General features: G+C 38.1%; 2 protein-coding genes across 4 annotated transcripts; both read right to left on the reverse strand.

Annotated features, from left to right (window-relative positions):
* Nucleotides 1-1,092: 1,092 nt before the first annotated feature.
* LOC117637135 (sister-chromatid cohesion protein 3) lies at nt 1,093-9,817 on the reverse strand. Of its 3 annotated transcripts, none has more exons than XM_034371946.1 (22): nt 9,646-9,817; nt 9,365-9,554; nt 8,670-8,782; nt 8,317-8,409; nt 7,944-8,107; nt 7,613-7,849; nt 7,352-7,496; nt 7,072-7,250; nt 6,830-6,975; nt 6,595-6,722; nt 6,118-6,291; nt 5,527-5,688; nt 5,241-5,441; nt 5,026-5,163; nt 4,735-4,932; nt 4,468-4,612; nt 4,099-4,205; nt 3,754-3,891; nt 2,786-3,051; nt 2,565-2,680; nt 1,661-1,968; nt 1,093-1,366 (listed from the first exon to the last, which is right to left on the reverse strand). In XM_034371946.1, exons 1-21 carry the CDS (start codon nt 9,694-9,696, stop codon nt 1,715-1,717), a joined length of 3,345 nt encoding a protein of 1,114 aa, XP_034227837.1. In that variant the 5' UTR covers nt 9,697-9,817; the 3' UTR covers nt 1,093-1,366; nt 1,661-1,714. The 3 variants fall into 3 exon arrangements, with proteins under 3 accessions (XP_034227837.1, XP_034227835.1, XP_034227836.1); XM_034371944.1 differs by having other exon boundaries at nt 2,556-2,680; nt 9,646-9,816; XM_034371945.1 differs by having other exon boundaries at nt 1,600-1,968; nt 2,556-2,680; nt 9,646-9,816.
* An 853-nt stretch (nt 9,818-10,670) lies between these two features.
* LOC117637950 (NPL4-like protein 2) lies at nt 10,671-14,231 on the reverse strand. The gene is made up of 2 exons (XM_034373006.1): nt 12,890-14,231; nt 10,671-11,262 (listed from the first exon to the last, which is right to left on the reverse strand). Exons 1-2 carry the CDS (start codon nt 13,871-13,873, stop codon nt 11,008-11,010), a joined length of 1,239 nt encoding a protein of 412 aa, XP_034228897.1. The 5' UTR covers nt 13,874-14,231; the 3' UTR covers nt 10,671-11,007.
* Nucleotides 14,232-14,732: the final 501 nt, after the last annotated feature.

Here is a 14,732-nt window from a genome sequence, read left to right on the forward strand (position 1 = left end):
TAATGTTATGGTAGAATAAGCAATGAAATAGATGATTTGGCTTAATTAATGATAAATATAGAAGAGTACAAAATGACTTGCCCCTCATTCGGCGGATTGTATGACCAGGGTTATTGGGACTTGGAATGGGACAATATACGCTGGGAGGAGGAAGAACAAGGAAGATTTTGAGGGTGGCTCTGATGAGGTGCTAGAGAGGCCGCTTTCCAAGTATGAGAGGAGGCAAAAGACGCTGGAGAAGGAAGCTCTAGTGTACGTGTTGGGTAGTAAGAATCCGGAGAATGCTGTGGCTGTGATGGAGGAATTGGTAGCAAGGAAGAAATTGCTGAAATGTGTTTCGAATATGGATTCGGAGGAGCTCGGATTGTTGCTGATGTTTTTGCAGAAGCACCCGACCTTGGACTGTTGATGGGGTTGACAAAGAAGGTTCTTGAAATGAGGGCTGAAGACATTAGAGCTTATGATGATTTGAAGGGTCATATTAGAAAGGTCTGTTGAGGAGGAAACACAAATACAACAATCATTGCAAGAGATACAGGGTATAATTTCTCCTTTGTTGAGGATCAAGGGAAGAAGATGAAACTTGATTGCTTCATGGTTACGTTTTTACTTATCACCTGCCTGAGGTTTTTTCTTATCATGGCAAGACAGCATCTGCAATTTTGTTTCTTTGGAATCTTCTCTGTATGTGTATGTTTTTTTTATGTTGTTTCAAGCAGTCTCAGTTTTACCGACAAGAAATGTTGGCTCAAGTTAAGTAGTCTACACCCTTGATATGTTTCCATTTACGTAGGATACCATATCATCATCTGGGATGGTCCTGGAAGACTGAATTGTTAGTGGTAGGTAACAGGCCGTGTAATTCTTGAGCTTCTAGTTTTCCTCCTATTTATTTTAATTAATTGTGAACCCTATAATTTAAATAATAAAATTTATACAAATTATGTTCAAGAACTTGCTCATCCTCCAAATCATCCATCCCTCTGCCCATTTTCTCTGCTGTTATCGACTAACATGATGCGAGCACGATGGTGTAGCATTACTACGTTCAAAAAGTCACTTAGTACGTCATAATAGGTAAACTACAGCTGATTATGTTAAAATATTAATTTCCAAAGAAGAAAAACTGAAACTATAATACTACAAGGGTTAATTAATCTCAATTATACACAAATAGGATTGGATCTCCAATCCCAACAGTTATAGAGGCAAAACGAAAACAATAGACATTAACTGGAGTTGAAATTCTTGTATCTTCACCCAAGGCCTAGGTCGATCAAAGTCATTAGATATACAATGTGTTACCAACGAGCTATATATACCTTGTAATGTACAATGTGCAGGTTGCAGTTCTAGTTCCAGGATGCTGCACAGGAATCAAAAAGAAAACCATCAATCAGCCACCTACATATAACCAGTAAAATCAGTGTAACGAAAATCAACTTACTCGAAAACTAAATCATTCATATCTCCAAATGGGGCATACAATTGGAATAGAAATCTAAAAGATATATAAATCTATTGGGGAACATTTCTGTGATAAGAAGCAATTGCTTTTCAATTTAGTAAACAACCAGAAATTGTTCTTTGTAAACATACCATAAGGGAAACGCAAGTGTGTCAATCTGTCACACCAGGCACATATCCCATAATTCCATACCTGACATCCTTGAAGCAGCTAAATTATCTTAAGCTCTTTTAAAATCTCATGTCCTCATCTGGCCTTCGTTTCCTCTCTTGTCACTCTCAATGACCTCAACTTGGATGATGACCTAATTGAATGTATTAAAGGAGCATCTTCATCGTCATCCTCATCTTGCTTGTTTTCTTCATCTTGAGCATTTTCATGGTCAGATGCGCTTATTGAATCATCTTCTTCACTTGAACTGTGCTCATCAAAAAGTCCCTTTCCTCGACGCCTTTTGCGTGGACGACCCCTGCGCTTTACAGAGGTCCCATCTTTTTCATCTGCGATTATCCAGTGTTCAGATTAAACACAATAGGATATGGTACTTGCAAAGACTAAAAGGTGTTTAATCAGTGACATAATTAACACCACATAATAAATGCAAAAGGAAAGTCTTCCAAGGATGGGCAAAAGAGAGTATATTCAACTGCATACAACAGATGGCTCCAGATGCTTAACCAAGAACCAGGAATGCATCCACAATCATGTTATGCCCTATGTTTGGCATGTTTGAGCGGTTAACTCTCTAGGTTACCTCGATTGATGTGGAACTTTGGTTTTAGAATAACTGCAGAGTTATACAGATTAAAAAAAAAGCCTGTAAACCTACTGCTCAGTCGACCTTCCATAACTGTCTTAACATCATGCTGCAGAACTCATTAGAGTGCATTTAGGGGGAAGGAAACAAGGATGGACGGGCAAGTAGAAGAAAGAGCAGTGAGGAATAAAAGGAGGTTTTAGTTGAGTATCTTTAACACAGTAGGAAGGCATTTGAAACTACAGGGACATACAATGATATAATGAAATAACCTCAATCAGTTGACTACATAGAGGAAAGCCGAAAAAGACTAGTTCTGTTTAGTGGTACCTTGGATACCTTCATTCTTTGCATACTTCTCAAGCAAGCTATCAACAAATGTGTGATAGGGGCGCCAGCCACTAGGATCTTCATCTGTATTTACATTATCCGTTCTGCTCTGGACATCCTTCACACTACTTGCAAAAAAAAAGTTATATAAGGATTAAACTAGAAGATGGTGAAAATATAAGCTGGGAAAACTTCTAAAGAGGATAAAATTATATAAGAAAAAGTCTTACATGTCCAGGATATCAGGTGTTGGCAGTTTGGATACAAAATGGAGCACAGCACCTTCCAGAAAAGATAACTGCTTTGGAGCATCTAGAAAGGCATATTCAATGCCATTGTTAACAATTTTTAAAATGTCTGATCTGTGCTTGTTCCTGGCGGCACCTACAAACATTCCAGAAAGCCGAGCAGCCAGTTCTTTACATTCTTGAAAACGCTTGCTTGCTGAAGATTCATCATCACTTCCAGAAAGTTCAACCATATACCGCTGGTAGGCCTAGTCCAATAAATAAAATAAAAAACAAGACATTTTTTATAAAACTAATAGGACAGAAAAAGTAAAGACTACGCTTTTCTAGCATAATTAAGTATAGACCCATATCCCCATCTACAAGTGCATTTTTACACAAGAGGCTTCCGGTAATTGCCTCTTAAAATTGCAATAAGAACCTGAACTCTTTTTCCCTTATCATAAATTTAAGAGCTTCAGAAAAATGAGTTCCAACAACAGAAGTACGGCCAAGTTGGTAAATGCAATATGATATATTCATCAAGATATTTTCTGTTTCCTTTTCATTAGATTCCATAGAAAACAGTCTTGGCAAATAGTTTCACAAGTTGGAAAATAGTTTTTGCAGAAAACTTTTCCACAGGGCATATGAGGATACTCTAGTTTTCTTTTCATTAGGAAATGTTTTCTTTCAAATAAGCTAGAGAAAAGTAAGAAGAAACTTTCCAACACTTAGGTTGAGTTGAAGCCAGTTAAAATAAGCGGAGCCATGTGAATGTTGACTATCACCTCAGTACAGAGATGCAACAAAATAGCAAACCAAGGCTCATTTTTATTCAGAACTAATATCAGAAAGCTTGTTTTTTTATCAGCACACAAGTATCAGCAAGTTTAACCAACTGTAATAATTCCAAACCCCCCACCACCACCAGGAACAACTAAGAACTCAACAATATTCACGAGTCATACCTTTTTTAGTGATTCGAAGAAAAGTTTGGGAAGATCATCATCTTTCTTCTTCAGAAAAGTAATCAGATTCTTAATAATCTCTGCTACAGTTGTTCCATGCATCACAAATCTAGAGATAATCTCCGGACCAAGATACTCCTGCATTAGGAATAAATTTTAGGTAACCTACAAAAACTTGATATATAAAATCAAGCATGTATGAATCCATTTTGGGACTCCTACATGCTTAATCATAAGCAACTAAATGCTAGGATAACAAAGCACAACCTGCCAGACTACACATGATTCTAATCTAACAGGGTGAAATTTACCATTCAGTATATATACAACACATGCTAACTTCACCTTAGAAACTTTATCATTAGCAACCAACTTTGCAGCAGCAATCATCACTGCATCTCTGTTTGCCTCCTCAATATACTCTTTGTTCGCATCATCATCTTCTGCCTCATCTGTGAAAAAGAAATTGGAAAGTAGATTTATACAGCAAGATGAGTACACAAACATATTTTCTTTCCCAGAGAAAGTAATCTTGATGCATAATTGACCTTTGAGTACATAACCAAAAGTTGAGTACAACATGTGTATCACTTAAGTTATTAGATTACAAGTATTTTTTTTTGGGCCTGAGATTACAAGTCCAATTATATACGGAAAAAGAACCGGAAATTAACCTTTTAGCTCCAGAGATGAAAGTAAGAACAAATTACTTACCTGAAATACTGAGCTGTCGTACACAAAGGTTCCAGAACTTTTGAAGAATGGACGCATCTGGATAATATCCCAACCTTTCCAGCTTTGTTGAAGAAAAATTTATCTTTCTGAACAGAAACCACAATTCTGCTTGCAGTATACAAACCTTGGGTATAGCAAATATTTCATTAGACTAGAATTGGAATTTCCATACACATTCAATCCAATCCAAATTATTTCACTAGTGTGATTTTGTTGAAATAACACAAATCGAAAAAAAATGCTTACCCTACAAGCTAGCAGATTACCACGATTACCCTCCAATTCAGGAGGGCTGTTAAGAAAGTACTCTAGTTGCTCTGACAAGGATTTGCGTTTTGCTAATAGAGAAGACAAAGATGCTTCAGAGACAGTCTCACTATTTATGATTGAATGCAGAGACCACTCCAAATGCAAAGACATGTTGAGAAGCAGAAAACTGACAACCTGAAATGAGCATGAGCAGCAGCAAAATAATGAGTAACTGCAAGAAAATCTGAAAAGTGGAGTTCTATTCTTATGCAACCACATTTAACACACCTCATCGTCCCTGTTTGTATAACTCTGAATAGTCGAGACAAAATTTTCATACAAGCTTTCGTCAGGCACCGCTCTTGACAATTGAAGCTCATACAACCTTTTCAAATTTACAAGAAGAGGATAATCATCACCACCATCCTGCAGTTCCAGATCACATTAATTTTTTATCATTGGACAGTTGGCAAGGATGAAAAGAGTATATGGTTGAAATATACCGCCACTTCTTTCATTGCAGATTTAAGCTTAGCAATAAGCTCATCCTGAAGTTCCTTTGATGTATTACGGGCAAAATCTTTTAGCTCCCCCTGACTCTCTGTGGAACAAAGGTTGACAGCATTTACGCAAGATCTCAGAGCCTCCCTCTCGCTATGTTTAAAAAATGCCTCTTTGATAAGTTGAAGGACACTTTTGAAATTCTGAAAGCATAAAAGCACTTGCTGTCAGACTAAGCTGTAAAGAAATATCATATAACAAGCAAGGACAAAACAAGCAGTTACCCACCTGCTCCTGCCTCTTCAGGGAATATAGCTCAAGATTCATATGTACAATAATTTCAATCAGTGATGGTACTTTTGCCTTGTCAGCCATGAACTTACGTAGAAGTAATGGGTAGTTCTTCATCATGGCAAGAGTTATATCTCGTCTGTTGTGTTCAAATACTTCCTGACATACTCAAAAGAAGGAATTTAGAATCCAAACCTCTTTTGTATATTTCAGTCAAACCAACATAAATCAAAATAACGACTTATAGCTGGTAAAGGCACAAACAGGGCACTTCAAGGAAAGCATGTCAAATATTGATTGAAATAATATATGCTTTGGCCAACTTGGACAAAGACCAACCAATACAAAGATAACACAACATACAGAGTAAGTCTGCTCTGGATTACAAAGGGAGCAGAGTCAGCAGACATATAAGGGCAACAGCAACTGAACAATCCAAGAACCAAATTTAAAAGCACCAAATTACATTAGGCTCATCCAATCAAGTAAAAAACACCTTAGAGCTGACAAAAGAACAATAATTACATTGTAATTGAAACGGTGCTTTAGAAAACAAAGGAGCAAAAGATAAAAGTGAAATTTACGCACTTTTTGAGCTTTACTGTAGTATGGCTTCCGATTATCTGTGGGAGGAACAATCCTCTCTCCTACAGCCTTTTTGACAGATGCACAAAGAAGTCGTACCAAGTTTGTTGCATCCTCATCAGTAAGCTCAATCAAAGGATTCTCATCCAAGAGCATGGAGATAATACACTTCCAGTCCTGCAAATAGAATACGAACCACCAGCATAAGAAACAATAAAAGTAAACAGAAAGTTGACAATGAGGGTTCTCTTAATTCTATTATATATTATGAAAATGCCATAATGATGTCCATTGGAAAATAAATTTAAAGTAGCTTCTCCAAGGAAAACTAAGCTTTTTTTTTTTTTTTGGGGGGGGGGGGGGGGGGGGGTGGTGGTTGTTGTGTTTGAAGAAGTAACTATCAATAAAAGGTTTATAAGGGCATACATTTAAAGTATTATAACTTATGAAAGGATGAAATGATCAGAGTTAACGCTAAACCTTCATCGCCTTCATGTACTCCCAAACATCATCAATGACATAGACACTTAGAATCGGATCTGCAGAGAACTCTCTTAGAATTTGCAACATTCTGCCAAGATGGACCTCAGAAGAATTGTTGCCATCACCTGGAAAGAATACAGTGATGAACACAAGTATTTGTTCTGGGAAAAATAATTTGGTTGATAGAATCATAAAATCCACAAAAAGCAATAGAGTTCCAAAAGAGTGAAACCTTTTGCACCAGATTGGGAGCTATTGAACTTTTGAGAAATCAAGTGCTCATACACTAAGGCTCCTATAGCATGCCTGATCTCTGCTGGATCATCAATAAGCAAATCATATAAAGGACCTAAGTCATCATCTGGTAGAAGCTGATGTCTGCAGCATACAAAAAGCTTAATTCAATGAGATTTCAAACAAATAGTGAACAGGGAATTATTAATTTATTAACAAGTTCCCAAAGCAGGCAGTCACCTTAGTAGCTGTTTAACAAGGCCAATGGCACATACAGCCACAGAAGTGTCGATGTCATCAGCAAGATCAATCATCCGACTAGAAAATCTTTCAGTGAATAGACCAAGAGTTGGCACATTATCATCAACCTCATAAAGATTTTGCAACGCAAGGACAGAAGCTTTTCTTACACCAGCACTCTTAGAAGCAGTAAAAGAGGAAAATAAATGAGGTTTTTCTAGCACATAAGAAGAAGTATAAAGGAAATTAGTTTATGACTTATCCATAATTTTAAACTTACTTTATCATTCAATGTCCATCCAAGATACTTCAAGTATAAATCCTGCAAGAACATTGATGGATAGGAAAAAATCCACACCCCTAGTGACTCTATGCAAGACATCCGAATATTTGGATCAATGTCTCGATAGCGATGCACAAATAACCTACAATGATAGCTTAGACTGTAATAAAGAACTACAGGATTATCATAAACCAGGAATTCTATCAAATCAGACTCATCTTTTCTTCTTACTAATAATACTAAGTCAGAATATCCTACCCTTGAAATATCTTGCGCATCATCTGCTCTAATATAGTTATGTGGTCATGAGTCGTTGAGAACCTCTTGTTCAGTGATTCCACACGAGGCCCCTCAGTTCGTTTCTTTTTTTCAGCATCTAATTGTCTACGAGTAGTTTCTCGCTGAGCACCAAGTGTGTTAGCAACAGTTATAAATGATGTGACAAGTTGGAGGCCCACCAAAGTAGCAGCCTGACGATAAACTCTTGGAGGAGTGCTGCTTAACACAAAACCCGGCAATTTATCACAGAGCTTAGTTAATAGATAAACTTAGCCTTAACAGTAGGAACTTCAAAAAATTTAGCACTGACCATGACAAAGCAATAATATAGTCCATGCACTTCTCGAACAAAACCTGATCAACCAATGGCCCATGTTGACATTCACGGACCAAATTATCCCAGAACAATTGAAGATTATCTTTGAAGTTCTTAAACTCCTTCTTTTTTGAACTTTGGTAATCTTCAACGTTACCCTAGGAGCTCAAAGGAGTGAAGGAAAATTTTTGGGCAAAAGAATGTTGATGTATGACCAGTTGATAGCTTAGATCATTTGGTTTTCCGGTGGGAACTGAAAGATAGCATAAAGCAGTGAAATACAAGTAAAAGGAAGATGGCATACGACAAAACCCTGAACCAGGAAAAAACCATAAAGATAACATAATAATGAAGAAATGCAGGATACACTTCTAGCAAGCTCGACCAGAGCAACCACGACATCATCAACATCAGTCTCATCCAGCAACTCTCCTTCGATATGATACTTGGCGCCACATGCCTGCACATATATAAGTCTCATCATACTCGAGCTACGTTTGTTAGTTAACCCTGTACTTGCAAAATCAGTCATTTTAAGTATTTTTGATTTGAGGAAAAGAAATGTCCAATTGAGATGGGGAAACCCAACCCATTTCACTCTTTTATAATATCCTTTAGATCTGTCTTTAGCCTTCAACCATTAGCTGGAATTTTGAAATTCTGTTACTTTTGCTTAATTTATTCTGGTTGAGAAGCCTCTTAAAATATCTTCCAGATTACCTCAAACAGCATCATCAAGAGTTCAACCATAGCAGGTTTTGGATCCTTTTCATATCGCTCGACCCAGAGCTTGACTGCTTGAGGAATAAGTTTTCCGTTGCCCTTGATGACCTCTGCAGAAGATTAGACACCAAGGTGAATTTAATTGTGTACATGCGTATACTAAATCCCCACAGAGTGTATATTCAAACTCAGGAGTCACGGTGTAAAAATTCTTCAAAAATTAAAGCTCGATTCAGTTCACAAGAATTCTGGTCATGGAAAAAAGAGAATAGAAAGTTTTATGTCATGGTCGTGTCCCAACAGTAATATTACCATGCAACAACATCCTACATGATTTTCTTTTTTTGGCCAAAGCACTATTCTACATGATTACTTAGCAGGGATTGTATGAACCAGGAAATCATGTATCAATTTAGTGGGTATTTTAGCAAATGGGTCATTGATCGTCATGGATGTAGAAGGTCCCTTAAGAATTTAGTTGCAAAAACCCATCTCGTTAATTCAAAATTTCTTCACTCATTAAATGAAACATCCAGTTAAACTATTTGACTAAATGCAAGCTACAAGTAATGAAGATAACAGGTAATTCAGCAAAGAATTCATGGTGTTTCTTATGGTTATAGAAAAGCAGAGAGAGAGATATATATATATATATATCAACATATATATAATTGCTGTGGGAGATGAAGTACCAATCAAGGTGAGAGTGGCGAGTTTTTGTGGCGCGGCGGAAGTGCCAGCGGCGGCAGGTCGACCTCGTTTAGCTTTAGGACGAGTCTCTTCGAAGTCCTCGGGTGAGCTCTCGCGGTCCGCCTGGTCACTCCCAGCGCTGGTCCTCTCATGGTTCTCAGTGCTATGAGTCTGAGCCCTGGTCCTCTTCTGCTACTCATCAGCAACACACCGAATCAGGTCAAAGATATATCTAATTTCACCAAATGGAGAGAAAGAAAGAGAGAAGAGAAATGAAACTCACGCGGAGGACAGTCGATGGTTCAGTGGCTGTGGCTGAGGCTGGCTCCTCCATGGCCCACTGGTTCTGCGACCACAAGATTTGCCCTAACTTAATTTAGAGTTAGAGGGAGGGAGGGAGGGAGAGAGAGGGAGAGGGAGAAATCTCCCGCCTGTGAAATGGAATTTCTAGTAAGATCTGAGAGGGTCAATTACTTCACAGATAACACACAATTACTATGTTCACCAATGTTTGTGATGGAGCGCGTGTTACAGTTTTACTTTCTTTTTTCTTTTCTTTTTTTCATTTACCCCTTCGGCTATATTACAGTTATGATCTCGGGTCCAAGAAATTTGTGGTCACTCACCGTTGAATGTAAATTCAACGGTTCACTCACTTGTGCACTCTTTTTAAGAAACCTTTTTTCATCATTGGATTAATATCCAATGGTAAGTGACCACAATATTTTGGACCCCAGATCCAAGAGATCAAGACTGGGCTATATTAATAAAAACTGTAACAAATAGTAAATGATTCTATATATAAAAATAAAAAATTATTAGTAAATGAAAGTTTTTCATGAAAATATTATGTGCAAATTTTTTTCTAAGACGGCCAATGTTCTTCTATGAGGACAAAATTTGCGGGAATAAACTTATTCCCTCTGAAAATTATAACTCTAATATTTAGCTAAGTCCATGTCTATAAAAAATTATAATCTCTTTTTCTAAGACGGCCAATGTTCTTCTATGAGGACAAAATTTGCGGGAATAAACTTATTCCCTCTGAAAATTATAACTCTAATAAATTTAGCTAAGTCCATGTCTATAAAAAATTATAATCTCTTTCTCATATCAGTCAGCACATGTTGCTGCTCATTTTACCATTCCCTTACACAGAATATGTTGGACTGTCAATTTCGTAAAGTCCATCTTTGCGATGAAATTTAATTTAAGCACAGAGACGTTTAGGACCATCGGAAGACCATTTGCATTTTGCAGTGAAGTTTAAGGATAAGACTAATAAGAGACCTTCGCGTCCATGCATCATGATTTGCAAGATGAACATGAATTCATAAATTTAAACTTATAATACATCGACAATGACACAAGCCTCGTTCTGGCAAGTATAAATATCCAGACCATCTGATGCAATAATATGCTTGAATTTTTTAGTACACAAAGTGCCTAAGAAATGACATGTTAAAACTTAAACTACTCAGGCGGCAAAGCAAACTTTTTGTGTGATGCATGGCACAAGAAACCAACAGGGATTGTTGCATAGAAGGAGCTAATCACAATAAAGGATCATTGCTTGGCCACACTCATCTGAGATCTTAGAATGTATCAGTTTCCAAAAGTTTCCAAAAGGGGACGCAAAGCAGCATCAAGAAGCATTGGCCATCGACTCGATTAATAACTGGTAGCCTTCTGGTATGGGTGACTCTGTATGGACACACACTGCCAAAGCAGGAATATCTGCAGCAACGTCTAAAAACCTGGCCAGCAAGAGCATCAAATGAAAATCTGAAATTCGCTTCACAAATGGAAGACTCTTAGCACGATCCAGATGATTTTTCAGAGCCTTCAACGTCACTGGGGTGTTACGGTTCTCAATAGGAAAAGATGATGAAAGTGGGCCCTGCATTGTGATACAAATTCGTGTGAGAACAACAGTTGATTCTTCTTTACAATAAGAAACCCAAGTAGACGAAGTTGCAGAATAGTTTAATATAATGCAGAACACAGTAACTAGGTAAACTTATGCAGCAAAGTGATTGTACAAGATATATATGTATGTATACATTGAACCATAAGGAAAAACATATAATTTGTAAATCATTCCCAACGGATATCTCACTGATTACTGGATGATCAAGTTAGATGTTGTCTCCCAACAGTAAATGTCACATGCAACAAGTGTTCCCAGATAATGAGTATAATCTATGCATCCCTCCTACACTCCCGTCATTTTGATACCTTCAACCTGGTCAACCCATAATACTTGTGGGGACTAGCAATCAGAGCCCTCACTACGTATTTCCATAACTTAGCACCAAATAAAAATTGGATATCAGACAATACATCATGCTAACGAACCCTAGTTGAGTGAATCTTGTAAGGTCACTATTAGAGCCCTTTCCAAGATCAACCACTCATAGAGTAAACCCTAGTGAATCTTAGCAATTAAGAAATGAACTTTTCCTTTCAAAGATCAACCACTTGAAGTGGATTTAAGTCCTCTGAGCTCTAAGATGTTCAAAATTGCTCTACCAATTAAAACAAATCTTATAACTCCAGTGACAAGATAGAAGGCCACAAAACCCCATGGTTTTGCAGGGAATCCAAAACCAAATCAAACTACTGAAATCACCAATTGGAGCCAAGAAAAGGCAAATGTTGATATGAAAATATAAATAAATAAAAAACCAAAAAAAACAACTTTAAACTACTCAACTTGCAAACATTCAAATTACCCACATTATCAATTAACACTACACACCCTCAACCATCCGGTCAACTGGCTTAGCTTCAGGGTCAACGGTATCTGGAATTTGAAAAATAAGCATGGTGGTCTAATTCTTGGTAATTAATGGTTCAGAACTAAAGCTAATCTAAACCATCAGCTATTGAAATAAAAATAGTCCATTGTAGATATAACCATATATACCTCAGAACCTTAAGAGCACAACAGTAACTAGGAAAGGGAATCGCCACCCACACACACAAACAACAGCACCAAAATTTTCTCACACATCCAGTCTTAAACATCTATTGAACAGCAGGCAATTCAAAACCAGATAAAGCTGTTGATATAACCTGAATAAACAAGGAATCAGGCTATACAACAGCCTTCATTACAACATGATTTTAACCATAATTACCATGTCTCTTTATTGCCTACAGCACTAGACTGCTCAGATTGTGACAATTGTCACAATCTCAGAGAGTTGGTCAAGTTGAAGATTACTTAGATATATTGTTAACAGAGAATACAAATAGTCATCTGTACTCTCTGTAAAGATTCATCTGAGCTTTTGATCAGTAAGATTGTCTTCTTCGTTCATATTCTTTCATGCTTAACATTTCTAAACAGTTCATTTCCTATGTCACAACAATAGGGCGTTCTACAAAACGACCAGGAACGTGATTGTTAGGGGCAAAAAGTAACATTGATCAGCAAGATAAAACAACAATCTAAATAAATAGTGCAATTCAATTCGTTCAAGTAAAACAAGAGAAAATAAAAATAGTGAACTTAAGCGTACCTGGTGATCGAAGATCTTTACCACCACCAAGAAAAAATCATTGTCCACTTCCCTAGTATCCTTCACCCCAACAACAACATCCTTCTTCATCTTGGACAACTTTGGATCATGACCCTCTTCAATCTCAGTCTCGAACCACCCTTCTTTAAACAATCTAATACACATATCACTCATCTGAAAAGCCTCAAAATGCACATCAGCACCGCCATCCTCATTCACCTCCAATTTAACCATGGCAGTCACCCACTCCTTCAAGCCACTCTCCGCGTGAAACTCCGAGGCCTGAAGAACCTCCCTATTCGACAAAGTATAGTCTTTTTTGTCCTGGCTCACCGTCTGGGTGAATATAAAACCGACCCGTCTCATTCCCAACCCCATTGCAATAGCCTCCACCGACTTTTCCTCATCTGGGTCTCTGAAAAACACCAAATTCGCCTCAGTCCCCTGTTGGGGAGGCTCGTATATGAAATCCACCTCCACCTTTCCCTCCTCCGACACCGTACCGTACATGAATCCACCGCGCTTCACCGCGAAAGCGAGCGTGTCGTTGACGTAATGCTGGAAGGCATTGGCGCAATCGCGATCAAAGGAGACGAGCTCACTGTGCGGGTTTTCTTGGCGGGTGACTTTCATCTGCTTGGCGATGAGGTCGTCCATGGTCATCTTGCGACCGAAAGAGCCTGCCGGGTGGAAGGTGGGGCCGGCGACGGTGCGCTCGCCGTCGTAGGCGAGGTAGACGATGGAGCCATGGGAGAGATTGAGGGCCGAGAGAGGAGTGTTGGGATTTGCCATGTCCGTGAATCGGGAGATGTCGTCATGGGTCTTCGCCAAGAGGAGGTTTTGGTTGGTGGAGATGTTCTGGTTCTGGAAAGGGATTCGGAGCTGAGTTTGGATTAGGGCTTTGAGTTGGGAGACAGTGGTGTGTTGTGGGTTATCTACAGTGACTCGTTCCAGACCGTCTCTGCTGCGAACTCTGAGCATCATCTTTGGGATTTGGCGAATTACTGTTGATTTTGGCTGAGAGTGAGAGAGAGGTGATATAATAATATTCAATAGTTGAAGGAAAGGTTTGGCTTTGTGGTTTTATTAATAGGGATTGAGAAGCCGGTGCTTGGAAGGGAATTGATAGTGAAAAATGATTCCAGAAGAGTGTGGATTTGGGAAAGAAAGGAAGAAAGAAAAGTCAGGGAATTTACAAAAACTTGGGGAAGGGGAAAGAGGAAAAGAATAATAGCTGTTGGAAACTGGAAGGGGAAGAGTTGATGTTGAGTGGGAGACTGATGTGTGTGTGTGTAGTTGTGCGAGAATCGGAGAAGGAAAACTACTGGTAACGAGGAAGAGTATTTCTTTTTTGGGTCGGTATGTAATTGGGCTTATCCAATTGATTTGGGCTTTTTTCTTATTTTTGGATTATACGTTTATGCACCGTCGGAACCTTAAAACTCATCTTGATGGAGTCATTCTATAGTGAAGATCTTATATATGGCCTTTAGATGATGTCATATTTTTTAACCGTTTGATGAAATTGGTTAGCTATTAGATTAAATTAGTTAGTCTGATCCAACGGTTAAGAGATAGAACCTCACATAAGGGCCATTTATAATGCCCTTACTATAGAATTCTTGCATCTTGGTGTCTCTTGGCAGTGTTAGTGTTTAATCCGTTTCATAAGTTCATATAAGATTATTTATTTATTTTTTTGAGATAAAAGTTCTTATAAGATTAATATTGATGATATAATAAAAGTGTCGCAAAGATGAATTAAGCCAATTAACCAAAATATATGTGACCTCTCCCTTGCACCCGAGTTGGATTCCCCACTCTGTGGTATCACAAGGAAATG

Source organism: Prunus dulcis, chromosome 8 (assembly GCF_902201215.1).
Source record: "Prunus dulcis chromosome 8, ALMONDv2, whole genome shotgun sequence".
Classification (NCBI taxonomy): domain Eukaryota; kingdom Viridiplantae; phylum Streptophyta; class Magnoliopsida; order Rosales; family Rosaceae; genus Prunus; species Prunus dulcis.